The sequence below is a fragment of the Ipomoea nil genome, unplaced genomic scaffold, assembly GCF_001879475.1.
Source record: "Ipomoea nil cultivar Tokyo-kokei standard unplaced genomic scaffold, Asagao_1.1 scaffold1576, whole genome shotgun sequence".
Lineage (NCBI taxonomy): Eukaryota > Viridiplantae > Streptophyta > Magnoliopsida > Solanales > Convolvulaceae > Ipomoea > Ipomoea nil.
This window is the reverse complement of record NW_017618004.1, coordinates 2,158,218-2,185,992: the sequence shown is the minus strand read 5'-3', so window position 1 is coordinate 2,185,992 and position 27,775 is coordinate 2,158,218. Positions and strand designations below refer to the sequence as shown.

Below are 27,775 nucleotides of genomic sequence, written 5' to 3'. Positions count from 1 at the left end.
TATTATAATTAATTTCAAATATTTCATATTATTATGTTGTGATTTAATCTAAGTATACTGGTTTTTTTGGATAATTATTGTTTATTTAATTCAACACTTTTGAACTTGAGCCTATACTTATTAAAATATTAGGTAAGATCTCATTCCTTTTTATTTTAAATTAAAATATCAAAGAATTAAAATAATGATGCAAGTTTATAATATGATGGTATAAGCCATTTGATCTAATTATGATTATTTGTTGGGATAATTTTAAAATATTTAATATAAAAATTTTGAACTTGAAGATCATATTTTAATTTGGTGAAGTAAAATATTGGATGAAATAATAATTATTCCAAATAAAATATAAGATTTATTATAATGATGATATATCATATTTTAAGGATTATGTTCATAATACTACTTTTTTGAATGCTACTGACTCTATTACAATATAGTATCTGTTCATAGTTACTTTTTTCTATTTTTTCAACCTACTGAAACACAAAGAGCCAATAACACATCCACTGAACTTCGAACTCACAAATTATAATAAATATCATATTTTTATGAAAAAAAAATATCGAATGAGATAATGATTAGCTCCAAAAAAGTAAGATTTATGAGAATGATGATAAGATTTTATGACATGTGTCCATAACTGTAATAATTAAATATTTATTTTAAAATAAAAAACAATGTTGATCAATGAAAGTTTAATACATAGAGGGGTGTTGCTATTTGCATTCCCTTTGACTAAAATGGGGTAAAAAGTACATTGAAAATATAAAAAGTTAAAAACTTACAATAAATACATAGGTGGTGCAAATAGCCTAATGGGTGGTCAAAATGCTATTTGCACCACCTTGTCAAACTTGTAATTAATACTTTGATAATTTAAAATTTAATTAATTAATACATTAAAAAAAAAAAAAAGACTCACCTTCTCCGGTGAGAAGGCAGCCTAGTGGGTCGCCTTCTCGCCGGAGAAGGCGACCCAGGCAGATTTCTACCTGCCTCTCCGGTGAGAAGGCAACCCACTGTGAGTTGCCTTCTCACTGGAGAAGGCAGCCCAGGTAGAAATCTACCTGGGTCGCCTTTTCCGGTGAGAAGGCGACCCACTGGGCTGCCTTCTCACTGGAGAAGGTGACCCGTTAACTTTTTTTTTTTTTTTTTTTTTTTTAAATCACCTCTTTGTCTTCTTTTTTTGCAGGGTTCCTAAAATGTTCTACCTGGGTCGCCTTCTCCGGTGAGAAGGCGACCCACTGGGCTGCCTTCTCACCGGAGAAGGTGACGCCAAGTTTGGTGTTCTTTTTTTTTTTTTTTTAAATTATTAATTTGATTGTAAAATAAAAATATATATAAAATAAATATTAATCTTTTGACCACATTAAATGATGGGGTGTAAATAGCATTTTTTAGTTAGCACCACCTATAAAGTGGTTTGACCTATTATGTAGGTGGTGCAAATAGTAAAAAGGGGGGTGTGAATAGAATTTCCCCTTAAAAACTATATTGTCACTATATTAGGCAATTTATGAATTAATAGCATATTTTTATGATACACCACTTGCTCTTAACTATTATTATTATTATTATTATTATTATTATTATTATTAATGCAAACTTCCCAACAAAAGAAAAATTAGTTAATTTTATTTTTGTCATAAATTTATAAGTGATAGTTCACTTTTAATTAGTTTTATTATAACATCCTCATTTGGTCTTAGTATTATTATGGCATGACCATTTTTAGTCATTTATCAACAAAATTGTTGAGATGTCGTTAAATACAAAGACATTTCGATATTTTTTTATACAAAGTAGGTTGACCGTTATTTTTTATATATATATTTATATTTTTTTGAAAAAATTTACAATTGAAGACTTAAATGTCATTGTATTTAACGATAATTAAATTGTTTTGTTGATAAAGGATAAAAAATAATTATGCCACAATAATAATAGGAGCAAACATAGATCTTCTGATAAAAAAGAAGGTGAACTGTGACCTATAAATTTATGAGCAAAAATGAATTTAACCCCACAAACAAACAAAAAGAAAAGGAATAAGGTTCAAATTGACCACTGAACGTAACCTGAAAATGCAATTAGGCCACTGAATGAAAAAAAAGTGCAATTAGGCCATTGAACACTCAAAAAATGTGCAATTAGGCCACTGAACTCTCCAAACGTATGCAATTTTACCGGATAGCAGGTTACTATCAATTTTAGCAGGTTACCTGCTTACGTGGCAGTTTAGTTGGCATTTTTAATAATTAATTTTAATAATACATTTTATAAAAAAAAATGGAAAAAATTAAATAAAAAATAAAATAAAGTCGTTTTTATTTTTAAAATTTTTTTTTAATAAAAAGGTATTATTAAAATTTATTAAAAATTAATTAAAATTTATTAAAAATGCCAACTCAGTTGCCACGTAAGCAGATAACCTGCTAAAATTGAGGGTAACCTGCTATCAGGTGAAGTTGCACATTTTTTTAGTGTTCAGTGACCTAATTGCACTTTTTTCGTTCAGTGTCAATTTGAACCTTATTCTAAAAGAAAACAAAAAGAGTGTATGTACGAATTTAGCTTATTAATTCAGTAGATAGTATTTGAAAGAAAATATTAATGTTTGAATCTCAAAAGCCATTTTGAGGTTGGAAGAAAAAAACAAAAGGAGTACAAATACGGAAGTTTTTCTGACAACCTGCAATCCCACTACCGTTTTCTATTCCTCTGCAAATACTTTAACATTCTTCCTAGCTCCAATCCCACTCACACAGTTCCACTAACTCTTTAAAAAATAACTTTCTTCTTTAATTCTTAAGCGTGTGTTTGTCGGATACTCCAGCGGAGCTAAACCTTCAACGGAAATCATCTCGAGGCAAGAAACTTAAACTCACCCCATTTCAATTTCATTCCATTACTTTTTTATGCTTTCTGGTTTGATTTTCTGTCCGATCTTGAGTTGGGTTTTTGAGCTTTCCTTGCATAAAGGTCATTGAAGATTTTAGTTGCTGATTTGCTTTGGGTTTTGTAACTTTGTTGGTGAAAGAAGAAAAAGGTGGAACCTTTTTTGATTCAAACTTGTTTGGTTTTATCTACTCCCAACATTCTGGCCTTTGTTAGCATATTCTTTAATTCTGTTTTGTGAGTTTGGGATCTCAACTTTGGGGTGGGGCAGTTTCCATCAGGTACAGCTCTGATGGTGTTTACTTTACTTTTCAAGGCTTTTAGATAAAAGCTTTAACTGATTTCTTGATTTTGAGCATTGATTCTGGAGCTGTGCCAATCAATGTGCTTGTTTGCTAAATCATAAATGATTTCTTTTTTCTTTTGAGTTTGGCATACAGAGGAAGCTCAAAGATTCAGTGATTGGTATGGGAATGGAACATATTTTTTTGGTTTAGTATATGACTTTCCTTAAAGTTCATCATAGGCTTTTAAGATTTCTGATCCTTGTATTTGGGGCCTTAATTTTTGCTGGAGAATTGGACAAAAAGATGTTGTTTCTTGCTCTGGGTATGATAGTGTGTTTGAGTTTGGTCTAGTTTTGAGGGGAACTGTAGCCCCACAAGAAGTTAAACCAGCCTAGGTTGTCCCATACTGAGTCGAACTTGTAACCTTCTGGTTACCAAGTCAATGGTAACTCGACCAAGGCACCAATATAGGTTTTCCGAGCTGACCAGCTCAAACCATGAAGGCCAATAAGTTGTTATCACTGAGAGTCAAACTTGTAAACGTCTGGTTATCAAGTTAATAGCTTGACCAACTTGACTGGTGTTGCCCCCTATGCAAAACGATCTTCTTTGAATAAGAAGTTTAGCTTGGAGAGCTGGGATTTTGAACATGTTCTTGTGTTTTCACAGGTCCAGTTACTATTGTCATCATGGATTCTCCTCAGTCAGTCATGTCACCCTTCAAGAGTTGTGCCATTTTCACAGAACCCGAGAAGCAGAACACTGAGCTTTTCTTGAAGAACTCGAGCGGGGGGATCTCTGCAAGAAGAGAGGACTTGATTGGCCTAATAGATGTGTATATACATCAGGCTAGGGACATCCACAACATCTGTATATACCAGAAGCAGGATGTTTATGCTAAGCTTTGCCTGACGAGTGATCCCGACAATGCTCTCTCCACCAAAATCATCAACGGGGGTGGGAAGAACCCGGTTTTCAATGAGAATCTGAGGCTGAATGTTCGTACGATGGAGTGTTGTGTGAAATGCGAGATATGGATGATGAGCAGGGTGAGGAATTACATGGAAGATCAACTGCTTGGCTTTGCTTTAGTCCCTCTTTCAGAAGTCCTCCTGGGAAATGGGAAGTTAGAAAAGGAGTTTTCTTTGTCATCCACTGATCTCTTCCACTCTCCTGCAGGGTTTGTTCATCTCTCCCTATCTTACAATGGAACTTTACCAGAACTCATCTCCATTTCTGCAGAAAAAACTGTGCAAAATGCAGAAGTAATGCTCGAGTCCCTTGCCAACGAGTTCGAGAAAATCGAGTTCCCAGACCCTAAAATAATGAACGAAAATGATGTGATGGTGTCTGAGTATTTTGGCATCCAAGGCTCCACCTTGGAATCCCAGACCTCGGATAGCTTAGTATCATCTTCTGACAACGAAAACCAGCCCAGCCCGGATGTCGGGGAGAGTTTTCCATCTGGAAACATGGATTCCCCTCCCAGCAGTGTATGTGTATCAACCAACGAGTCACATCCTGCAAGCTCCCAGTCTTCTGAGACGCCCGGGGCTTCAAAAACAGCACCCGAAGAGTACATTTCTCCTTCGAAAGAATGCGCCAAGGAGAAGAGTTTAGATGACAGAGATGCAGAAGAAAGTGTATTTCCAAAGGCTGCAGTGATGGCTGTGAACATTGAGGCTGAGCAGAAGGTGGTGCAGCAGGATATAATCGACATGTACATGAAGAGCATGCAGCAGTTCACCGAGTCATTGGCGAAGATGAAGCTCCCGTTGGAGCTCGAGAGCACGACAACCAGTTCTGGGAATTCTAGCTCGGATCAGAAATCGCAAACCCCCAAGAGCTCGGGCTCTCGGGTGTTCTATGGGAGCAGAGCTTTCTTCTGATGATTCTCTGAGTGACTTCTAATGGACTAATGGTTAGGGTGAGAGTGATGGTGTTGGTAACATGGAAGAACTTCAATTCTATCTCTTGTGGTGTTATATATTGTTTTTTTTTCCTTTTGTAAACCACCAGGTGTTCCCGGTCTTTCTCTGTCCGTCTTACGGTCCAGGTCCATCTGACTAATCCCCCTCGCTCCGAGAGGCACAAGAGCTGGCCCTCTCATAAAGAGAGCTCATATTTGCCACTTGAGCTACCCCGTTGGGTTAAAGTATTGTTATATATTGTATGTTCATTTAATCCATGAAAACTATGTGACATGTATGTTTACATTTACAGCCTTTGTTTTATTGCACTTGCCCATTTGTGTCCATTACTCATGAAATCTGCACATTTCAATCAAAAACCCTCCAAGGCACAACCCACATGTTATCGTCGGGCATCGGGTCAACTCCTATATGGGGCGCTGTGCAACCGTGTGTACCATGCAAGGTGTATACGGAATTAGATTCATAATTTTTATACTGTAAATTCATAATTTTTAAACTCTCCTCACTTTGAGAGGATGAACACAAGAAACCCTCGATCCATGGTCATTTTTCTAAAGTGAATTTATATAGCCCATGCCACCATTCATGTAATGTGAGTTAGTTGTCCCGGCTTAGGTCTACATTACTGTTATCTTTCTTTATTTTATTTATTTATTTTTTATTTAAGGGTGTGTGTTGACTCAAGAAGTTTAGTTAAAATTGTTAGTAAAAAAGAATCCAATTTAAAAAGGATAAGATATAAATTCAAAGCCTAAACAAAGTAGGAATAGTACTTATACTGGGTGTATAAGGATTAGCTAGCTATATAAAGACCGTCCATCTGATCACTACAACTCACGAATTCCCTAGCTTATTCTGTGAGGTCTGAGAGTATTCTAAATTCACATAGAAAGTAGTACATGTGTTTAGGTTACAATAATTTGGTAAAAAAGATCATTCTATTGTGTAATCTCAGGTTTCAAACCATGTACTTTGAATATTGAGTTTTTAGTGGATTTAGGCAAATTCTCAAATTGAGAAGTGCCTCGCGGACTAGGGTTTTCCCGAACTGCGTTACCAACTCCCTGTGTTACCACTACTGTTTTAGCATCCATGTGTGCTACGTTTTTTCTTTTTCAATTGGTATCAGAGCCAAACTGCTTAAGTTATTAGCAGGATCCTAATGGAGTTTTCCAGAGAAGGACTGTCAAACACCAGACCCCCTGCCTTCATTGGTACAAATTACTCATACTGGAAAGCTAGGATGAGAATATACATATTAGCACAAGGTGAATGAGTCTTGAGAGCTATTGAAAATGAATGAAAATATCCCATTGATGATAAAGGAAGTCTCAAGCCATGTACAAACTGGAGCGAAGAAGAAATCAGAGAATATAATTATAACTCAAAAGTCATAAATGCAATCTACGGAGCTGTAAGTGAAAAAACTTTCAAGTTAATTGCCACCACTGGTATAGCAAAAATAGCATGAGATATACTATGTGATCATCATGAAGGAAATTCTACAGTCAAGCAATCTAAACTACAAATGATCGAAACTCAATTTGAGAACTTAAAGATGGAAGAAGATGAAAATATCACTCAATTTAATGCAAGAGTGTTAGAGATTGCTGGAGATGCATTCAACCTAGGGGAACCTATTCCTGAACCTAGGTTAGTGAAGAAAGTACTACGATCATTACCTAAAAGATTTATGATGAAAGTAACAGTTATTCAAGAAAGCAAAGATCTAAATACCTGCAAACTCAGTGATTTAATGAGAAATCTTCAAACATATGAACTTGAGATGCTGCAACACAAGAAAACCAATGGCAAAGGAATAGCCCAATCAGAACAGGAAGAAAATTCAGATGTTGATACTGAAAACATGGAACAATCTATTGCATTGCTGACCAAAAACTTCAATAGAGTCATCAAAAGGTTTAACAAATTCAAAAGCAAAAATAGAAATTCTTCAAATAGTCCAGGAAATTCCTCAAGTGAACAAAATCAATATATCAATACCAAAATGAAGGAAAGCACAAACCTTGAAGGAATACAATGCTATGAGTGCAAAGGATTTGGACACATTCAGTCTGAATGTGCAACATATCTGAAAAGAAAAAATAAAACATATATGACAACTTTAAGTGATGACTCGGATAGTGAAGAAGATACCAACACAAATTTTGTAGCCTTCATTACAAGACGTGAAAGTGAGAATAGAACTGAGGATGATCTATAAGAGTTACTAGACTCATACACCCAACTGCTCTCAAAATGGAAACAACTTATCAAAGTAAATCTAAATCTTATGTAAGAAAATCAATTTCTAAAAAATGAAAAGGAAAGACAAGGGCTGCTTCTCAAAGAAACCCAAGAAAAACTGATGAAATCTCAAGAAAAAGAAGCCAAGATGATCCAAGAAATAAAGGAACTTACTGAAAGACCAAAGTCACCAAACTCAGCTTCCAGAGAAAATCCTGCAAACGAAAGTCCAGAAGTGTCACAACATCACTTTCAACACCGGAGAAGAATCAGATGTTATTACTGCCACAGACAGGGACATATCAAAGCACACTGCCATAAAAGACATAATACCTTCAATACAAACAAAACAACAGAATCCGGGTAAGACAAGATCAATGGCAGAATAAGAAAATCTGGTTCAGAAAAGATCAAACACAAACTATATCTTTATACTTGCTCTAGAAAATGGAGGTTTTCAAAATTCACCCATACCTCAATCCATCATTATATTGTGGACCATAGTCTACGTTGCAAGATCGATCACTGGCATATAGATTCATTTTTAGTATACTGAAAGTTCATTTTTAATATATTAAATGTTTATTTTTTGAAGATTCATTTTTAATGTACTGCAGATTTATTTTTAGTATAATATCTAAAAATTAACTTATAGTATATTAAAAATGATCGGTAGTTAACATTATAGTTTGCCACTTCACTAGGTACTCACCTTTTTTTATTAAATACTTTTTTAAAAAAATTAATAATATTAAAATTATTTATACATAGTAATATTCACTATATATTAAACATAAAATAATAACAACTTTCAAACAAAGCAAATAAATTATTCAATTTCTTTAAAACAAATTTATTAATTTAGAACTAAAAGAAGAAAATGACATTTTCAGTCACTTGTTCTGTCTATTCCATTGGCCACCACGGAGCGGCGTGATTCGTTGTTTTGGATTGCGAATAAAGGGGGCGATTTACGGTGAAAAGTTGTTATCGATCTTTGGTAGGGGAATGGGAGCGCGATGCGAGATTGGAGTGGACGGACATGTGGAACTTGAGGGTGCCTCCTATTTGATTTAGTCATAGACGATATTAAAGTTATTGCTGATTCTTTAGTTGATTTGCATTTCTACTTAGTCAAGCGATCAGCGAACTAGGTTGTCCACTTACTAGCTAGGAAATCTGTTTCTTTGTCTGAGCGTGTTTCTTGGTTTAATGTTCCTCCGTCTTTTCTTGTAACTGCTTTATTCGTTGATAATGAAATATAATCGTTGCTTTTGGTTTCAAAAAAGTTACACATGCAGTGTAAAATTAGTTTCTAAATTATTTTAAATGTAAAATTAGTTATCTAGTTTGTACTGCAGATTCATTTTTAATGTACTGCAGATTTTTTTTTTTTTTTTGAAAAGATGTACTGCAGATTTATTTTTAGTATAATATCTAAAAATTAATTTATAGTATATTAAAAAAGATCAAGTTTGAGTGAATAAGTGAATTATGAATAGTTGTGGGTCATATTAAAATTCATATTTCTGCTACAATGAACATTTCAAAGTAAGTATCATTAAGACAGGGCAGGTCTGCATGTTCTCAGATCCAACATGGGGCGCCAATGCCACTACTTCATACCATACCATACCATATAATTGAAGCACAAACCCGTATTCATTCGCCATTACTTTTATCATAATATAATAAATAAACTCAACTGCAAGCCCACGTTGTTTTACCATTGTACATATATGTACAAACTTATACAGGTATATAGGGGAGGGTTTAGGTGAAAATGAGTTTTCAGGTAAAAATTGAGCATTGATTTGATTCATCCATGGATAAACATTTGAGAGTTGTTAAAAATAAAGAGAGAGAAAAAAAAAGGCAATGTTAGTTTTTTTAAATATTACAAATTTAAAAATTTGTAATAATTATAAAATTGATCTCGTATTTTTTAAACAAAAACTCTCTTGTGACAAGATGTGGAATTGCCTGCCCCACACCTTACCCGACAGTTTGTGGAAGGGTAAATCGTGGTAACTCAACTGACTAACAGATGCTAGACTTTTGCTCACTATGCACAATGAACCCCCTCATTTTGAAAGGTTGCTCCCACACGGCCATTAGTGAGACTCAACCATTAGACTCTTGTGACAAATTTCGCCTCTGCAACCAGTTTAGCAGTCCATGTTAACAAAATTCTCAACCGTTGGGGCAGCTATGATTAGTGTTCACTTTTTACAAGAGGACCATATTCTAAAAAATACATGATCAATTTTATAATTATTGAAAATTTTAATATTTATAAAACTAACACCACCTTTTTCTTTTTATTTTTCAACAACCCATTAATCTACCCAAATGAATAGATCAAATTAGTCTTCACTTTTTACCGACAATTCTCTCTTGAACCCTTCCCTCTAACATAAACCACAAACTCACACCACTTTACCAACACTGATTTCCATGGAGACACTATTTCTCATAGTACAACTCATATATGAAGATGTGACAAAGAACTGCTTATGACAATCTGCTATGTTTTTGTTTGTTTTCCCCTGCAAAATTTATTGAAAGTGACAACCACCATATAGCTGCAGAGTCACAACTCACAAGGCAAGCAAGGAGAAATACAAAATAGGAGTGCAAGTTAGGTATGCAACTATAACCACAGTAAAAAGGGGAAACAAAAAAACCAGGCAAAAAAAGCTTTATACTGTTTACACAATCTATAATATGAATAGAAATATTGAGTACTTTATTGATGGGGGATCCTATGTGGTATCCCTATATTGTTCCACACCATTATCAAGCAGGCAACATCTCACAAACAATCTGAGAGAGCACACACAATCCCAGAGAAGAAAATAAACGGGGAAACTCTAAACGAGAAACACCGGCATACTTTGCCAGTCAGTCACTACACCGCACAAAAACCTAAAAAAAAAAAAAAAAAAGAATTTATCGATCAAAATATGCTCTACCTCTCTTGTACCAGCGTTACTTGGTTTGTGGCGGATCATAAAGAACAAGCATATTGTGAGTGTATCTCCTGCAATCTCATTTACATCTCGATCAAATGCTGAGAATGGAGCCTAAATCACTTATAAATAGCAACCAAAAAAAAAAAAAAAAAAAACGAAAAACCTTAAGCCTTGACAAAATCCCTTAAAAACTGCTCTCTTTTGGAACACACCTATTCTTGCGCCCTTTCAGACAAGACCCACGACGTTAGCTCTATATCATCAGTTTTCCTTATTATCTGAAATATGTATTATAAAACGTTCAAGGTCCACTTCACTGACGTCTCTTCTCCTAATATTATCTTCCATATATCCAAATAATGAGAACTCCTATGCTGCAATTCCTGAACGCAGATCGTGAAACAAGAAATCAGTATATAATTTCTATACAAAATCGGATTCAAACAAATCTATAGGACTAGAATAAGAAGAAATAAAAAGTAAGGGTAAAGGAGAGGGCACTATCATTAGATGCTCGAGAACTTTATAAATGTTTGAATAGAAGTTCCAAGTAGATTTATACTTTAATAATATCTTATTCCATCTACAACAATATTAGAAATTGATTCGTCTTCAACTATCTTTTGTTTTTCAAACAACTTTTTGATACCATTTCTCATCCAAAAAGTCTGAAAGCTATATACTTTGTCATTTTCTATCTGCTTTTTAAGGGAAAGTACATTATTAAAGATCTCATTGCTTTTTCACGAGACAACGTAGTAAAGAATCGTTCACACAACAAATGGACTCAAGCATATTGCCTAATAATGGAAAAAGCGATTATGCGATTGGAAGAACAATGTTACCTCTATTTGATTGTCTATTTGCAATATTATAACCTCCAATATAACCTTCGGAATCTTTGGCGGTAGCAGCTCCCGGGTTTCCAAGTCCATATCCGAAAGAACCAGAACCGTCGGGATCAGAAGACGCAGCTTGCCAAGTTGGATCTCCATACATAGAAGCGCTGCGATATAAATCCCCGTAAGACCCCTCGTATGCACCGATAGGTGTAGTAAACGAAGATGTTGTAGCCATAGCTGCTGCATTATTTCTTCCAATCCCTCCAGATCCCAGCCCGTAACTGTTATCCCCGCTCCGGAATCCGAAATTCCCGCCAGCATAGCCGCCAGATGAATTCCCGCCAACTTGAGCGGGAACAGAAGACCCCCAATTCGCCCCGTTGTTTCCAAACACTCCAAAACCACCAGAAGCCAAGAACGAACCCGAGCCACCGAGAGTCATTGAAGTGTTGAGGCCTCCGTTTCCCCTTAGGTTCCTCGTTGGAGAGGCTAAAAAGGAATCACCGCGGTTACTGCTCGGGCTATACCCGATGGGAGTATTGTACCTGCTCGAATTGCTACTCAAATATGGGCTCAGAACCCGCCCATAACCGACATTACTACTAAAGTTGGAACCCACCGCAAAGCTAGGATTCAATCCCGGGTCCAAATTCATACTCATTCCATAAGCGGGATTAGCAAATTGAGAGAACCCCGTACGACCACTAGCAACGGGACTAAACCTATTGTCCATCCTGACCCCATAGCCTCCAACCGAGCCCAGATTATACCCCTGCGCATAGTTGTTAAGAAAGTTGTTGGGTCTACTGAGACCATAGTTGTATCCAATCAGAGGGCTACGGCTAGGGCCGGGAGAAAGCTCTTTTGGAACCGCACGCTTCACCTCGACCATTTTACCATTGAGTTCATGAAAGGTTTTATACAATGCCCTATCCACCGCATCCTCCGAATCATAAGTTATGAACCCGAACCCTCTTGGCCGTTGAGTGTTGTGGTCGTACATCACAACCACATCCGTGATCGTGCCAAACTGATCAAAGTACTTCTTAAAGTCACTTTCGGTAACTGTGGATGCTAACCCTCCTACAAAAATCTTTTTTGTGCGTCCAGGACCCGGAGACCCTTGAATGCTGCTATTGCTTCTATTTATTATGTTTTGGTCATCCCTAGGTACAGCCTTCTTCGCCTCAACCTGAGAATTCAATATCAATCAAATCAAGAATCATATTACCCATTTAAAAAAAACGGACCTTTATCATTTTACAGCTACTAAACAAGCCAAACGAGTATCTTTCACATTACTATCTAAGTAGTAAGGCTTTAAAAGAAACAAGTGAGATCAAGTGCACCGGATATAGGTATGGAATTCAATGCTATATCTAATTTCAAAGAGGTTTTTCAAACTCATGACCTATAGTATACCAAATACTAATCCCGGCAAAATTGGACTCATTAAACTAGCTAAATTCCATTCCTATCTCATCATGAATCGAAGGTATTAGCAATTTAGCATCACAAACTACTTACAGTTCTTCCATCTATCATATGCTTCTCCTTCACCACTCGTTCAGCAACTGCAGGATCAGCAAAGACCACAAAACCGAAACCTCGGGCACGACCAGTGTTGCGATCTCTCATGATCACAGCCTCAACCACTTCTCCATACGATCTAAAATACTCTTTAAGACGATCCTCATCCGTGTCCCAAGATATTCCACCAATGAATAGCTTACCGAGATCCGATTCCATCATTTCTACACACACAGATTCATCCACACATCAGTCATTCTCACCCAGAAAACGGAAAACACTAATTCGCAATTCAAAACCAAAGCAGTTAGGATTAACTAGTTGAATCATGCTTGAACACACTAAAATCTTGCGCATCTGAATCAAATTTAGTTGCATAGAACATCGACAACTGGGAAAGATAAAAACCCAGCATTTGCAAGAGACCCATCGCGAGAAATGAATATATTTTTAGATCCAATGTGGATAAGGAAACCAGTGACGAAGCAAATTCGCACCTTATCCAGAAAATCAGGCAGACCTCAGTTGCAGATAGTGATCAGAAACCAACTAACAAACGTCGGATTCAATCGAGGAACATCTCATCCTTGTTTGCATCAATCAAGACCTCAATCCAGTGACTATGAAATGCATAATTCACATAGATCAGGGCCCAAAAACAGAAACTGGAGGGGGGAAAAAAAACAAAGATCAAAAGGAAGCTTATGTATCAAGCAAAGAGCAGCAAAAAGATTCAATCTTTTAAAAAATTCTCACCATTTTGAAGAAAACCCAGACGGTGAATTGGATGAAACGGAGATCTAAACACAAGGCATATGCAGATACATGCTAAATATATAAATATATATACTATATTTTTTTTATTTTTTATATGTACAAGACAAAAACAGAGGATGTGTTCGTCCTCTCTCTTCCCAAAGGTTCCTCTCTTCTCTTCATTGTCTTGGCTATTCGGCTCCTTTTTAAATAAATTGATTTTTTTTGTTAAATACTCCGTAGAATTCTTAGCAGAGATCAGAGATGCGGAAAATAAAATTAAAAATACTAAAAAAAAAAAAAGTATTTGGAAATTGTAAGAGAATATAGAGAGAGAAGAGGAAGGATGGGAACAACGTGCGTCCAGTGTAATGTTTTTCTTAGATTAGCCTAAGGTTGATGCCAACCGTTTTTTTTTTTTTGGAATAATTGCTACTCGTATTTGCTAGCATTATTATTAACTAAAAAAATTTTAAATAACAATTACAATGGAATTAATACTTAAAAATATGACTAATTATATAAATGTAAAATGAGTACTCGAAAAAAATATAAATGTAAAATGACCATGAATATTGTGATGAATGTGAGAGGAAATGATCCTAAGAGCATTCGTATCTGTTAAGTTTTTGCACAATTTTTAACATGTCATGTAGGAGAGAGATTAAAATGCGAGAGAAAAAGAAAATAAAAAAAATGTGTCTGAAAATTAAAAAAAAAAAAAAAAAGGGATTGTAACGATTATAAAGTCATAGTGGCCGCTAGCTGGCGACCACTATGACGTGCCGGGGGGCATAGTGTACTCCAAGCGCACACTTCAAGTTTTTTCTTTTTTTTTATCTGGCCATGTTTTTGTAGGATAAAAAATTTGCTAAAAATCAAGTTTCCCATCTGTCAAAAATCAATTGTTCAATTTTTTACTGTTCTAAAAATTAAGAAAAATGCACTGTTGTAGTTGCTCTAATACAAATGTGTAACAAATTCTACTTTAATAGTCTCACCACCTCATTTTATGCGTCTAGTTTAATTAACGAGTTTTTTTGTAACATTTAGTTCAATATTAGTACATGAAATTTATATATTTAAAAATAAGTTTAAAATTTATAAAACAGTACGCGATCCAAGTTTTCTATAACATTTATAGGAAATTTGTTTCTATGTCTAACGGTAAAGAATGCACTGTCATTCTAATGATCTGTATTGTAAACATTTATGTTTATGATTAATGAATTAGCCTTTTATTTTCAAAAAAAAAAAAAAAAGTTTAAAAATATTATTAAATACAAAAATTACAAATTACTAAAAAAATATTAAAGAAAATAAGCAAAAAAAAAAAACAACAATTGATTTGAATAAAACAATTAACAAGGTAAAATGGGATAAGAGAGTATATTTCAGCCATCTTTATCAAGTTTAACTAAGACTTTTAATTGAGTTGGAAATGATGCGCGACATCTTATATACCCTCTATAGGTAAATCAACTTAGGTTAAGCTGTCAAGCACCTTGTGCTCAGATGACATGTAGTGACCTCTCCCACGTGGGAGGTCATGAGATTGAGTCTCAGTGAAGGCGTTCTTTGTCCTTCATTAAGTTGAGACAATATGTTTGAACAGATACTACAATGTAATAGAGTCAACACAAATCGAAGGAGAGATGCGACCCGAGAGGAAGACGACCTTGGTTGAGGCGTCATCTGATTCACTTGTCTAGTTATTCCAACTACCTACAAATATGGTATCAATACAAGAATTTAATTTGGGCTGCCTCATGTTAATTAAATCCATCAATTCTCTAATCAAATTTTTGTTATTTTTATTTATTTACTTGTAGAATTGTAAAATTAAAGATAATTGTTAATGTTGTAGCAGATGGTGCAATTCCATTTGCGGTGTGTCAACTTGTCACAATAAATTAAAATAACAAATAATGTTTATAAATGAATTAAATAATAAATAAAATGAGGAAAAACACGTAAATGAAAGTGCTACTTCTGGGTATGGATACGAAACCATCCACCTGCTGGTTACCCTACCGGTGATTGGCGACAGAAACTATTGACTACGACACCATCGACAATGGCAAACGACAAAGATCGAGCAACGTATGTACCAAACAAATTTCAATTTTTATTACGATAACGTAGACAATAAATTTAACCACCATTTATATATTTAAATTTAAATTAAAGTAAGCAGATGATGAATTAGCGTATCAGTTGTGGTAAGACGTAAGAGTAATAGTGACATCAAACGCTTATCAGTACGTGAAAAGTTATTAGTAATGGAAACACACTGTTTATGCGGGTTTAACTCATTGGTTTAATATGCAATATTTGGAATAAGAGACCAAGATTCGAACATGTATTGTGAAAATTATGTCTAAAATTGATAGATATTTGTTCTTCCAAATGTTATGTCGGGTCATTGAGATTAGAGATTCAACTTTTGAGAGAAATAATGAAAACACACTTTTATATTTAATATTTATATTTATTTTGATTAATAATTGTCCGCACATTTCAGTATCAGAATGTTAAATTTGCCTTCTGTCCAACAATAATTCTAGTGCATACAAAGCAAGATGAGGAATAAAGACAATGTGAAAGTGAACTCTAAACATAATCTTGTAAAAATAATAGTATTGGCTTGCGGTTTTCAATCATATGGGGCAAAGACAAGAAGAGCATTTCCTTACTTTCTAAATATATAACTTTTATATAAAAATATTAAACTTGATATTATGGTAGAAAAAATCGCTATGTGCTCCTCAGACGCTTGGGAACGTCTAGCGCCTAGCGCTTACGACGCTTAGGCGGCGATTAATCGGCGGCTAGGCGCCCGTATATTTTTTATTTTTTAAAAATTTGTTTAAAATTTTTTAATTTTTTAAAACTTGATAATTATAAATTATTTAATACTTTAAGGCAAAAACTTGTGTGACAGGTCAGATCTTTAATTAATAAGGTCAAAGATCCAAGCCATTAATCAAATATCCGATCCGTCTCACGTATTGAGACCCGTGAGACGGTCTCACACAAGTGTTATCCATATTTTAATAGTTAATACTAAAAGATTAAATATTAACCTAAAAAACATGTGAATAATTTAGGGCTATTTCGCTCCAAAAGAATGTATGAGTTAAATAACTCATTTAGAAAAGAAGGGAGCAATAACTAATCTGCCGACTAGGCAACCTAGGCGGTCAGCGCCTAAGCGGCCGCCTAAACCATCGATTATAGTGATACGCTAGGCGGCCAGTTAGCGCCTAGCATCTAAGCACCGATTATGCGAAATTTTTACAACACTGCTTAATATTATGAAAATTTAATTGTAAATAATTTTCGTCAAACATCATTAATTGAATCAGACACATAAATTAGTAGTATCCATATTATCATAAATGAAATTTTTTAAATAAAATGGAATAATTTTTTAAATAATTTTTAATAAATTTTAAATAATTAATTTAAAAAGATTGAAAAAAATTAAATAAAAGAAAAATTAAATGACGGGGTGGCCGCCGGCCACCCGGTCGTTTTATTTTTATTTTTTATAATTTTTTAATTTTTTTAAAAATTTATTATTAAAATTTATTAAAAAATTATTAAAAATACCAACTCAGCTGCCATATAAGCAGGTAACCTGTTAAAATTGATGATAATCTGCTATTAGGTGAAATTGCATGCATTTGGAGTGTTCAGTGACCTAATTGTATTTTTTTTTTTTTTTTGGAAATAAGACAACTTCATTAACAGCAATCAAAAACAAGAACAAAAGAAATGAGAGTAGGAGACACATTACTCCACTCCCTACGATCAATAATTGCATTTTCAAATTACGTTAGTGGTCAGTTTGAACCATATTCTTATTATTAATTACGACTATTAAATTCAACAAACATAGTGACGACAAATTATGGTTTGAATCCAATGCCTTGATTATCCACTAATAATAAGAACTTCTCATGTTTGATAAATGGAGGATTCGTTAATTTTTATTAAATTTATTTATCTAAATAATTAAAATTATTTATTTGTAAATAATAGTGAATTTATATTGTACTAATTTTCATTAGATGCAATCCAAGAAACATGTACTAAGTACTATGAGATATACCCAATGCAACTTAAAAACTTTTTTGATATACCCAATGTAAATAAGCACAATGTCGATTGACACTTAGCTTTTAAATTCTTCTTATATTTATATAATAATTAAAAATTTAAAATCTAAAACTTATTTACTCTATATCCTAATATTAATCACATCACAAACACACATGTTTCGCTATAAGTTGTTGGCCAATTTTACATCAACAACAACAACAACAATTTAAAATTAAATTATTATAGAATTTACATATGAAATATAAAATACATTATGAATAATTAAATTTTTTTAAAAAAAAAAAGAGAGAGAGAGAGAAAAAGAGTCAATCCCCCCACCCCTCCCCCAAGTCGAAGAGATTGTGCAATTGATCGAGGTCCATAAGTGAAAAAATCTCCATTCAAACTTCCTAAACTGACAAAAATGTTAAATTGATGAATTCTAATATAATGTAATTTGTGTAGCGGGTTAATGCTTACTTAATTAGTTGACATGTGTTATTATTATTATTATTATTATTATTATTATTATTATTATTATTATTATTTGCCCCTTTTAAAAAGAATTGTTTGTTTTTTTATTTAAAAATTTTGAATTTTATTTAATACAAACACCAACTGTTGAAGGAAACAACCTGTGGCTATTCAAAAAAGATGGTCATGGTCATCTAGAAAATCAATTTTCTTTTAGACATTTATGGTTGTCATCTAATTCAATAATCTGAAACGGGAGTGACTTATCTTCCTCTAGAACGAATTGAAGGTAAACGAATTGAAGGTAGCAATCATGACTGTAACCCTCATTTCAGATGGTTAAGATTTGAATGATAGTCATGTTCGTCATTTTTGGATAGCCACGACTATCAGTGAAATGCAACAGTCACCAACTATATACATTAAAAAAAAAATACTAACAAATTTCTAAAAAGACATGTGTCAATTATGTAGCATTAACATGCTAAACAAGTTGAATTAGAAGTTTAGAACTTAATTGAACATTTGTACTGATTTAAGGGGTTTGGATGTTTTTTTTTTTTTTTTTTGTTCAGTTGTGGGCTCAATTGCAATGTTCATTTGACTTAGATGGCCAATTGACCATTTCTTCACTAAATAAAACAAAATGTTTATATTTTATAAGCCAATTTACATGTTATTATCCTTCACAATTTCATATTTCGGCATGTCTTAAATAAATGGGTGATCGGCGTGATGAATTTTAGCATTAAAACAATAGTCATATATAAAAATTGGTAGAAATTAAACATGTGAACCAAAACTGTCATTTTGTTAATACTTATGAGACCAAAATTGGTATTTGCTCATAATGAAACTGATAGTACTAATTCAACCGGATGTTGGTTATATGTACTAAATATATAAAATATATGTATGAACAAGAGGAAGAACACAAGAAAAATAGCTCAAATCCCTCCTTTATTAATGTTGTGCTTGTATATCAATGTAGAGAGAAGGAGGAGGATAAATAGTTTAAGAGAGAGAGCCGAAAGATGGCCCAAAATGGCCTCCCCTCACTTAGAGGGCTAGAAGCTCTTTTATAGGGCCACCGAGGTGGCGGGTTTGACCCATCTCGGGTTTGACCCGTCACCTTTAACCCCAACCCGTAGGTCAAGACCCGAACCGCGAGACCCCGACCCGACTGTAAGCGGTGGCACGGACCCGGGGTATATAACTTATCATAAAGCCCCCACAGCCCGTGCTCTGACGACGAGTTAACGAGGAAGGGTTCGGGCTGGAAAAACGGGTTACACGGTCCGTGACATGTGCCGGTTGCCTCGTTAAAAAACCTTAGGCTAATCAAAAAACCCAGTGGGAAAAACTTTAGCCAAGGGAAAAAGAGTACAACGCTCAACACAGTCTAGTGGACCGAAAGGGAGCGCCCGACCTAGTGGTCGGACTTCAACGCAACTTGCGAAAAGTCGAGCCCAACCGGTTCAAAGACCGGATTGCCGGGCACGACTGGGATCCGGAGATCTATCTAACCAACTACGGGGTTGGATTCGCTCACGATCGAAAGATTGGATTCATTCGGGCGAAACGCTACTCGGGCGAAACTAAAAAGCGATCGGGCGAAAAGAACGTGATTCGACTGTTTTGACCGACGAATGTGCTACTCGGGCTGGCGCAGCCCCCACTCCCGTAGGTGCGAGAATCGTCAGCACAAGGGAGTGGATACGACGGGTTGCCGATCGGGAAAAGACATCGCGGTCGGGAAATACCTCGACCGGTTCCGCGATGCGAGTGCACCCGGCCACAACTACTACGTCGACGGTCGGGAACGATATTGCTAACAAGCGGTACATACACATCGCTAAAAAAGCGGTAAAACATCACACAAAGAAGATAAACACATCGCTGAAAAGCGGCATCGCCAAAAGGCGGTAAACACATCGCTGAAAAGCAGCATCGCTAAGAAGCGGGGTAAATACATCGCGCGGCAACGCCCAAAGGCGGTATATATATCGCTGAAACAGCGGCATCGCTAAGAAGCGGGATAAATACATCGCGCGGCATCGCCCAAAGGCGGTATATACATCGCTGAAAAAAGCGGCATCGCTAAGAAGCGGGATAAATACATCGCGCGGCATCGCCCAAAGGCGGTATATACATCGCTGAAAAAAGCGGCATCGCTAAGAAGCGGGATAAATACATCGCGCGGCATCGCCTAAAAGCGGAAACAACATCGCTAAAACGCGGCATTGCTAAGAGGCGGAATACATCGCGCGGCATCGCCTAAAAGCGGAAACAACATCGCTAAAACGCGGCATCGCTAAGAGGCGGAATACATCGCGCGGCATCGCTAAGAAGCGGGATAAATACATCGCGCGGTATCGCCCAAAGGCGGTATATACATCGCTGAAAAAAACGGCATCGCTAAGAAGCGGGATAAATACAATGCGCGACATCGTCCAAAGGCGGTATATACATCGATGAAAAAAGCGACATCGCTAAGAAGCGGGATAAATCGCGCGGCATCGCCTAAAAGCGGAAACAACATCGCTCAAAAGCGGCATCGCTAAGAAGTGGAATACATCGCTAAAAAGCGGCATCGCTAAGAAGCGGAATACATCGCTGAAAAGCGGCATCGCTAAGAAGCGGTATCACCCGGTATAACCGGACTCATAGCCCCGGTGGTGGCAATGCCGACCTAACCGGTCATAGAGTGCCAGTGGTGGCGAGGCCAACCTAACTGGTCTTTAGAAACACCGGAGGCGGCAACGCCAACCTACTCGGTCTAACAAGGCGCGTGGCTCACTTTCCATTCTCGTCGGAGGTGGTAGTGCCGACCTGCTCGAGGTGGAAAAGCGCGTTGGACGACCGGGCTAATAGCCTCCAGGCGACCCCCACGCCAGCATCGCAGAGTGCCAGTGGTGGCGAGGCCAACCTAACTGGTCTTTAGAAACACCGGAGGCGGCAGTGCCAACCTACTCGGTCTAACAAGGCGCGTGGCTCACTTTCCCTTCTCGTCGGAGGTGGCAATGCCGACCTGCTCGAGGTGGAAAAGCGCGTTGGACGACCGGGCTAATAGCCTCCAGGCGACCCCCACGCCAGCATCGCCTTATCTGGGCAGACGGGTTGAACCGGTCGCTCTAGGCCGACCAGGCGCATGGCCTCAGGCGACCCACATACCAGTAAGCCGACCGGGCGCATGGCCTCAGGCGACCCACATATCAGTATGTTACCCGAGCAGACGATTTGAATCGGCCGCTCTAGGCCGACCGGGCACATGGCCTCAGGCGACCCACATACCAGTAAGCCGACCGGGCAAATGGCCTCAGGCGACCCATATATCGGTATGTTATCCGAGCAGACGATTTGACCCGGCCGCCGCCCACCCTGTCCAGCCCCCCACTGTCGGACGCACTTAAGTATAAGGTCGTGTGGCAGTGAAATTAGCGGCTGGGCGAACTCAGGGCGTGGTCTCGCTGTCGGGCTATTGCCCTCGCCGGCTTTAACCGGAAAAAAGTTTAACGACATTGCGGTCGTAAGTCGGAGCCTCGTCCGATTGGTCCGGAGACCCAAAATTGCCTACGTGGTAGGGCTTGGTGCCAGGGCTTTTCCCAGGCTTTAAAAATGCCGGTGGTGGCGAGGCCGACCTGACCGGGCTCTACGTGCCGGTGGTGGAAATACCAACCTAACCGGACTTATTACAACTAATTACAATTTTCGGAGTACAAGCTACAGCCTATACAATTTTCTAAGTATAATTATAAGGCACTTATAACCTATACAATTTGTACTATGACTATTTTAAGTACAATTTAAAAAATAAAGCATGATGACTTCAATTGGGGATATCATCATTAATTCCATGCACCTTGGTATGCCGCACCATACTGGAGTAACAAATTAAAGGATATGTGGACATGCATTTACCCAGGAGTACGTGTCACCATAGGAGTGTTTAGTGCATGCATTTTTTCTTTTGTGTTACTCTCTCCTTCCACTGTCTTGTTTTCTGTAATCCACCGCCATACCCTCAACCAATTAACTTGCATGCAATATGCAACTACTGCCTTCAATTTTCTGCTCCACCACCACTCCCTAATCACAATCTACCGCCACTGTTCTTGCTCTCTTTCCGCATGCAGGCCGCAAACAACGCTTCTGGGAGCTGGGAACAGTGATCTGTTTCAAGCCTATTCTGCAATTGTTCGCCGGAGATGGAGGGGATAACCTTCAACCTGGGTGTAACTTCATCAAAACAATAAGAAACACACAAGGAGGGAAAGATAGAGGATTAGATCTCTATAACGAAGCAGAAGCAAGGCATGGTACTGGATCATCTTCTAAAGTTGATGAGAAGGAAGATTCTGATATTAAATTCTTCTTTGCTAATGGTGAGATGGGATGGTGGATTTGCAGCTGCTTGCAGAAGGAACTTCAGGTTCTTCTTTGGCGAAATCGGCGAGACCCCGCATCATTGGCGGCTTTGTTGTTGAGTTCCCCGGCATTAGCGGCATCTTCCTTTCCTTGCTGCTATTTTACTTGGAAAATTTTTCCCTCCCGTCCTCCTCAGATCCGTGGAGTTGCCATAAACACCAGTAATGAATCAACACCAAGAACCAGTGATGAGGAGATGATCAGGAGTCCGAAAAATAATCAAAAACTTGCAATAGTGTGAATTGATGATGAGAAGGATTTCTTGACTTACCCGATGGGTTTGGAGTTATTGATTTGCATGGTGATTTCCTCTGCAGTTTCATGAACCGGTAGACTGTAAGTTGCTTGCAAAGAACCACTGCTCGGCGTGTGGACTGAGTTTCTTGATGGCGAGGATGAGACACGATGAAGATGGCGAGATCTCACAAGATAAAGGATCAATAGCTTCAGGTCTTCCTCGTATCGTTTAATGAGAAGTAGAAACAAAAAAAGAACCAATCAGGCAGTGTAGTCCAGCGGTTGGTGCGTTGGCTTGGTAATTTGAGCACCAGGGTTCAAATCTAGCCATAGTATTTTTTTCTTCTCATTGCCGGAACGTAGCTTTTTGCCACGGTCCCCACAGACGGCGCCATTTGATAGTACTAATTCAACCGGATATATTGATAGTACTAATTCAACCGGATGTTGGTTATATGTACTAAATATATAAAATATATGTATGAACAAGAGGAAGAACACAAGAAAAATAGCTCAAATCCCTCCTTTATTAATGTTGTGCTTGTATATCAATGTAGAGAGAAGGAGGAGGATAAATAGTTTAAGAGAGAGAGCCGAAAGATGGCTCAAAATGGCCTCCCCTCACTTAGAGGGCTAGAAGCCCTTTTATAGGGCCACCGAGGTGGCGGGTTTGACCCATCTCGGGTTTGACCCGTCACCTTTAACCCCAACCCGTAGGTCAAGACCCGAACCGCGAGACCCCGACCTGACTGTAAACAGTGGCACGGACCCGGGGTATATAACTTATCAGAAACTATCTTTGCAATATTATTAATTACGACAATTAAATTCAACAAACATAGTGACGACAATTTGATTAATTAATTAATCATTAAAATTAGTTATTTGTAATTAATAGTCTATTCATATTGCACTAATTTTCATTAGATGCAATCTAAAAACATGTCTAGTTTTTTTTTTTTTTTTTTTCAAAAAAAAAAAAAAAAAAAAAAAAAAAAAACATGTCTAGTTATACTAAGTACCTAATGCAACAAAAACTTTTTTTTTTATATACCCAATATAAATAAGCAAATGTCGATGGACACTTCTAAATTCTTCTTATATTTATATAATAATTAAATTTTTAAAATCTAAAACTTATTTTGTTGGCCAATTTTACAACAACAACAATAACAATTAAAAATTAAATTATTATGTGTTGATAAACATGAAGAGCAGTAGAGAAGAAACGGCTAAACTTGATTAAGGATTGAAAGAAAGTGAAGCTTGTAAAACTTGCGTATGGCTACTGTTACATTGGTTTATATACAGAGAATAGAAAGGGGAGGGAAGAGTGGTTATTAGATTAATAACCAACTAACTACTTCTTGTTAACTACTTCTTGCATAGGCTTCATATCAGTCAACACCCCCCCCTCCCTCCCACCCCCCGCAAGCTGGAGTATACATATCATGTAGACAAAGCTTGGAGATCAGATCATGAAAGGTGGCTGTTGCATGTGGTTTGGTAAAAACATCTGCAAGCTGGTTTGTGGTGGTGACATGTAGTAGTTTCAACACCCCTTTTTGTATCTTTTCCCTTACTAGATGACAGTCGATCTCAATATGTTTTGTCCTTTCATAAAATACAGGGTTTTCAGCTATTGTAATAGCAGATTTACTATCACAATACAACATAGCTGCAGGATCTTCAAGTCCTGCAACAGGTAGATCAACCATTGAATCTCACATGCTGCTGTGGCAAGAGCTCTGTACTCTGCTTCAGAGGAACTCCTTGAAATTGTTGCTTGCTTTTTGGGCTTCCAAGACACCAAAGTGTTGCCAAGGAAGATGCATAAACCAGTGACAGATTTTCTGGTGTCTGGACATGCTGCCCAGTCTGAATCAGTGAAGCCTTTGATATGTAAAGAAGCCTTTTGCTGAGAAGAATAAACCTTGTCCTAGAGCTGTCTTGATGTACCTTAAAACCTTATGTGCTGCCTGCATATGTATATCAATAGGGCAATCCAAAAATTGAGATAGTTGTTGGACAACATAGCTAATATCAGGTCTGGTTATAGTAAGGTATAGTAGCTTTCCCACTAGTTTTCTGTATTGAGTAGCATCCTGAATAGCATTGCCATTAGATCTACTGTATTTGATTGAAGTAACCATGGGTGTACAAGCAGGCTTGCACTGTAAGAAATTTGTTTCTTCAAGCAATTCCATAGCATATTTTCTCTGAGTTATTGAGATTCCTTTGCTACTTCTTGCAACTTCTAATCCCAGAAAAAATCTTAAAGGACCTAAGTCCTTAATGTGAAACACTTTATCCAAATGTTCCTTAATTTGCACCACCTGGCTTAGATTAGGACTGGTAAGTACCACATCATCAACATGAACAAGTAATGCCACAAAATCATGATCTTATCCTCTAGTAAACAAGGAAGGGTCAGAAACAGCCTGTTTGAACCCCATCCCCAACAACTCATGAGTTAGCTTAATGTTCCACTACCTACTTGCTTGTTTAAGACCATATAAGGACTTAACTAACCTGAAAACTTGACCAGGTTTGTCTGGAATAAGGCCAGGGGGCAGCTGCATGTAGACTTCTTCATTAAGTTCTCCATGTAGAAAGGCATTATTAACATCTAATTGGTGTAGAGCCCAACCCTTAATTGCAGCAACAACTAGGAGCATTCTGATTGTTGTGATTTTTGCAACAGGACTAAAAGTGTCTAAGTAATCAAGTCCATGTGTTTGAGTATATCCCTTTGCCACCAGCCTAGCCTTGTGTCTTTCAATGGTTCCATCAGCTTTAAGTTTAGTCTTATAGACCCATCTGCACCCTATTGGCTCCTTGTAGGGAGGAAGATATGTAATTATCCATGTGTTGTTGGCTTGCAAAGCATTCAACTCAGCTTCCATTGCTTTTCTCCAACACTCCTTCTTCATGATTCATTGTAATTTCTTGGTTCTTTTGCATCCAAAATATTTACAGCAAAAGCCCTATACTCATGTGACAACCTGTCATAACACAGAAACTTAGAAATGTTGTGAGGAGATGTCATCTTGATAGTGGTATTTTGACAGCTATAATCATTAAGATAGCCTGGTGCAGTCCTTCTTCTTGTTGATCTTCTTGGTTGTGCTTCATTTTTAGAGGGAATTGGCTGATTACTGGAATTTTCTATGATTTGATTTGGTTCCACAGACTGGACCTCAGATTAAACCTGTTGAAGGTTGACTGGTTGAATATGCTCAATATTCAGATGTGACATATTTTCAGAAGGTAACACTAAGTCATCAATCTGTGTTTCATGTGGCTTCTCGAAAGAGAATATGTTCTCATAAAATGAAACATCTCTGGATATGAAAACTTCTCTTGTGTTGACATCAAATAGCTTGTATCCTTTTACTCCATTGGCATATCCTATAAAAATGCACTTCCTAGCTCTTGGTGAAAATTTTGATCTCTGGCAACTAGGAATAACAGCAAAAGTTAAGCAACCAAAAACTCTAAGGTGTTGATATTGTGGTATCTTTTTTAATAGGATTTGGTAAGGTATTTGACCATTTAAGGCTGCTGATGGAAGCCTATTAATCAAGTAAACTGCATGAAGAATACAGTCACCCCCAAAAGATCTCAGGTAGATTAGCCTGAAACCTTAAAGCTCTTGCTACAGATAGAATATGACCATGCTTTCTCTCAACAATGCTGTTTTGTTGTGAGGTGTATACATAGGAGGTTTGGTGAATAATTCCCTTGCTTTGATAAAACTCTTCCATTAAGAATTCCTTCCCATTATATGATCTTACACACTTGATATTTTTCCAAAATTGTGTGTTAATTAACTCCTAGAAAGTCTGCATGAGCTGTTTGACTTCACTCTTCTGTCTTACAAGATATACCCAAGTTGCTCTACTGTGATCATCCACTAGAGTCAAAAAATATTGATGACCATAGACTGTAGCAATATGATATGGCCCCCAAATGTCAGCATGTATAAGATCAAAACAGTTAGTAGCAATAGAAGAACTAGGCTGAAATGAAAGTCTTCTTTGTTTAGCTAAATGACAACATTCACAAGCAGTGGGCTTGTCATTGCAGATGGTATTGTCCAAAGCATGGAGTACCTTTACTTTTCCTTCTGAGACATGCCCTAATCTAGCATGCCAAAAACTACAGGCACTAACAACAGGTTTACAATGTTTAAAAACAGGAAAAATGAGTTGATAGAGTCATTTCCTTAGCTCAGTCATACCAATCATCTTCCCAAGGTGTTGATCCTGTATGACACACTGGTTAGAATGAAACAATATGTGGCAGTTTGATCTTCTTATGAGTTCCCCCAAAGATATCAAATTGTATTGAAAAATAGGCACACATAATACATTGTGCAGTAGTAAGTCATCAGATAATTGAATGGTTCCAATGTGAGACACCTGAACTTGGTGTCTATTTGGCAAATCTACATATATCCCTTGCACTTTCTTGGCCATTTGTAGCAGGTATTCATTGCAAACAATGTGATGTGTAGCACCACTATCAATTATCCACATGAAATCAGAATTAATCAAGTCAGAGCTAACTGTTTTACCTTCCAATTTTGCATCAGGTATGAAGTTAGCTGATATGGTATTGGCCTGAGGATTGACAGTAGGAATTGTGTTTCTGTATCCTTCTTGTTTCATGAAGTCCAAGAATCTCCTGTAATCTTCCTCATTCACATAACTAGTAGAAACAGCTTCTGTGAGATCAACTTCTTGTAAGGTAGATTGGACTTGATTGGCAGACCCCATATTCTTGTTTCTTGGCTTCCAACCAGGGGGGTAGCCATGTTTCTTATAGCACTTCTCAATAGTGTGCCCTGTGTACCCACAATAACTACACACAATCTTTGGCTTCTGATTAGAGAAGAACTTCTTGTTGTTGTTATCTGATTTTGTAAAGAATACACTAGCTCCTGTTAAGCTGTCTGGTAGGCTGTTTGGAATAATCTCCACTTGCCTTTCTTGTTGGGATACCATAGCAAATGCTTCCCCAACATCAATAAGGGGTTTCATCATCATGATTTG

At 37.0% G+C, this 27,775-nt stretch overlaps 2 protein-coding genes across 7 annotated transcripts; one reads left to right on the top strand and one right to left on the bottom strand.

Moving 5' to 3' along the window:
- The first annotated feature begins 2,690 nt into the window (after positions 1 to 2,690).
- On the top strand, positions 2,691 to 5,445 carry LOC109190838. Of its 4 annotated transcripts, XR_002055802.1 has the most exons (3): positions 2,887 to 3,052; positions 3,858 to 5,179; positions 5,345 to 5,445. XR_002055802.1 is itself a non-coding variant. In XM_019341470.1 (2 exons), the coding sequence occupies exon 2, from the start codon at positions 3,878 to 3,880 to the stop codon at positions 5,075 to 5,077; it is 1,200 nt and encodes a 399-aa protein (XP_019197015.1). In that variant the 5' UTR covers positions 2,691 to 2,866; positions 3,829 to 3,877; the 3' UTR covers positions 5,078 to 5,229. The 4 variants fall into 4 exon arrangements, 3 of the variants coding, with proteins under 3 accessions (XP_019197015.1, XP_019197014.1, XP_019197013.1); XM_019341470.1 differs by lacking the exons at positions 2,887 to 3,052; positions 5,345 to 5,445 and adding an exon at positions 2,691 to 2,866 and having other exon boundaries at positions 3,829 to 5,229; XM_019341469.1 differs by lacking the exons at positions 2,887 to 3,052; positions 5,345 to 5,445 and adding an exon at positions 2,691 to 2,872 and having other exon boundaries at positions 3,858 to 5,229.
- Positions 5,446 to 10,092: 4,647 nt separating this feature from the next.
- Positions 10,093 to 13,824, bottom strand: LOC109190770 (heterogeneous nuclear ribonucleoprotein 1-like). 3 transcript variants are annotated; one of them, XM_019341358.1, is made up of 5 exons: positions 13,473 to 13,823; positions 13,214 to 13,381; positions 12,714 to 12,940; positions 11,190 to 12,378; positions 10,093 to 10,727 (listed from the first exon to the last, which is right to left on the bottom strand). In XM_019341358.1, exons 3-5 carry the CDS (start codon positions 12,936 to 12,938, stop codon positions 10,714 to 10,716), a joined length of 1,428 nt encoding a protein of 475 aa, XP_019196903.1. In that variant the 5' UTR covers positions 12,939 to 12,940; positions 13,214 to 13,381; positions 13,473 to 13,823; the 3' UTR covers positions 10,093 to 10,713. The 3 variants fall into 3 exon arrangements, with proteins under 3 accessions (XP_019196903.1, XP_019196904.1, XP_019196905.1); XM_019341359.1 differs by having other exon boundaries at positions 13,214 to 13,336; XM_019341360.1 differs by lacking the exon at positions 13,214 to 13,381 and having other exon boundaries at positions 13,473 to 13,824.
- Positions 13,825 to 27,775: the final 13,951 nt, after the last annotated feature.